Raw genomic sequence first — 1496 nt, 5'->3', positions numbered from 1 at the left:
TCATGTTCTTTAGAAAATATAGTTACCTAAACAATTTAATCAAATCAGTGTATACAAATAATCTACATATAATTAAAAGAAATAACAAAACTTAGATAAGTAATTAAAAAGTTAATTAAAATTTTGATTATAAACAGAAGACAAACTGGTTCTTTTATCTGGACTTAAAATATAATCTTCTGCGATGGGATTTCTGCTAAAGAAAAATTGTAAATATTTTTAATAACAGTTAAATTGGTTTTTACATAGACGTTTTTATTATCTCATTTCTTAACTGTGAATTATCTTAAAAAATATTACTTTGGATTTTTATCTTTTCGTAGCAGTACTTCCCCAAGCCGAATTATTTGTGTTGAGATAACCTTGAAACTTGGTAATTTACATATTTTCCCGTTTTGAGGTCAAAACTCGCGCGTGATTACACATTAATTGAAAGAACCGAATGATTATAAAAGCCGAGATAATGGATGATCTTTAGTATTAATAATTCATCATTTGAAGTGTACGTTTACGAAAATGTCGCAGTTATTAACGAATTACTTATTAATTTTCGTTGTGGTATGTGTGCAAGGAATCTTTGTTTCTTGTGGAAGTAAGTTAACAAAAATTTTGGTTTAACACAAAATTATAAATAACTTAATTTTAGATGCCGATGTATACTGGAGGGATTATAGAGGAACAATCCCAAGAGACGCAGTTCCTACCGATCATGGAACTTACATTGCCCAAGTAATTATTGAAAATGGTGGAATTGTTCCGGGAACTTTATACCCGGATAGGAAAGTTGCTGTGTCTGAAGCACCAAGCGGAAGAGTTGAATTTTTAAACAATATTAAAGTAAAAACCTATTTTTAAAATTTTTCTTAACAATTTATCCCATTTCCATAACAACATAACCATTAATTTTTTTAGATATTATGTTCCCCACAACCTAGTGCTTTAAAATGGGAATACGTAAACACGAATCAATTAGATGCGAAGTTCTTGGAGAAATGCATCGTTGGTGGATTTGAAGTCGGACACACGCTTTATATTGGAAAAGTTTTCCATCAGGGTCAATGGAAAATAGGAAAAGTGTTTCCACCTCATGCTGAACACACAGGTTTGAGAGTTTGGTGGAATGATGGAAATAATTACGCTCCGCAAGATTTTCAAATATTAATGGAGCGGTAATTTTTAGGTTTAAATTTGTGTTTAAAATGTTATACAATTTTTTATTAGAATTTTAAAAGTAATAAATATTTGAAATTAAAATATCGAAATATATATGGTTCTTCGCATTCAGTAATCTCTTCCCAAACTAATCTTAATTAAGTTTCTAAATTCATCTTCACCGAGCGCTAAAGTTTTGTACAAGCCAAGCAATAATTTCCAAAAGCTCAACCGAATCTAAAATTCAAACAAACCTCAATCCCCATAAATCTCTTCTTTGTATAATGGGGTTAATAAGTAAAGATGCGAAGAATCATACAAGATAAGGTAACCTGTGCGATATA

At 30.1% G+C, this 1496-nt stretch overlaps 1 protein-coding gene across 1 annotated transcript; it reads left to right on the top strand.

Moving 5' to 3' along the window:
* The first annotated feature begins 480 nt into the window (after window positions 1-480).
* On the top strand, window positions 481-1266 carry LOC111418330 (uncharacterized). The gene is made up of 3 exons (XM_023050843.2): window positions 481-592; window positions 647-837; window positions 913-1266. Exons 1-3 carry the CDS (start codon window positions 517-519, stop codon window positions 1171-1173), a joined length of 528 nt encoding a protein of 175 aa, XP_022906611.1. The 5' UTR covers window positions 481-516; the 3' UTR covers window positions 1174-1266.
* Window positions 1267-1496: the final 230 nt, after the last annotated feature.

The sequence above is a fragment of the Onthophagus taurus genome, chromosome 3, assembly GCF_036711975.1.
Source record: "Onthophagus taurus isolate NC chromosome 3, IU_Otau_3.0, whole genome shotgun sequence".
NCBI classification, from domain to species: Eukaryota; Metazoa; Arthropoda; class Insecta; order Coleoptera; family Scarabaeidae; genus Onthophagus; species Onthophagus taurus.
Note: the sequence above shows the minus strand (reverse complement) of the source record. Positions and strands in the feature narration are given on the sequence as shown.

What these genes read in the sequence shown, in the direction of transcription:
- LOC111418330 (XM_023050843.2), top strand. Translation starts at nt 517, where the DNA reads ATGTCGCAGTTATTAACGAATTACTTATTAATTTTCGTTGTGGTATGT. An exon ending in AATCTTTGTTTCTTGTGGAA is followed by an intron (nt 593 to 646) that starts GTAAGTTAACAA and finishes ACTTAATTTTAG; the next exon opens with ATGCCGATGTATACTGGAGG. An exon ending in AATTTTTAAACAATATTAAA is followed by an intron (nt 838 to 912) that starts GTAAAAACCTAT and finishes TAATTTTTTTAG; the next exon opens with ATATTATGTTCCCCACAACC.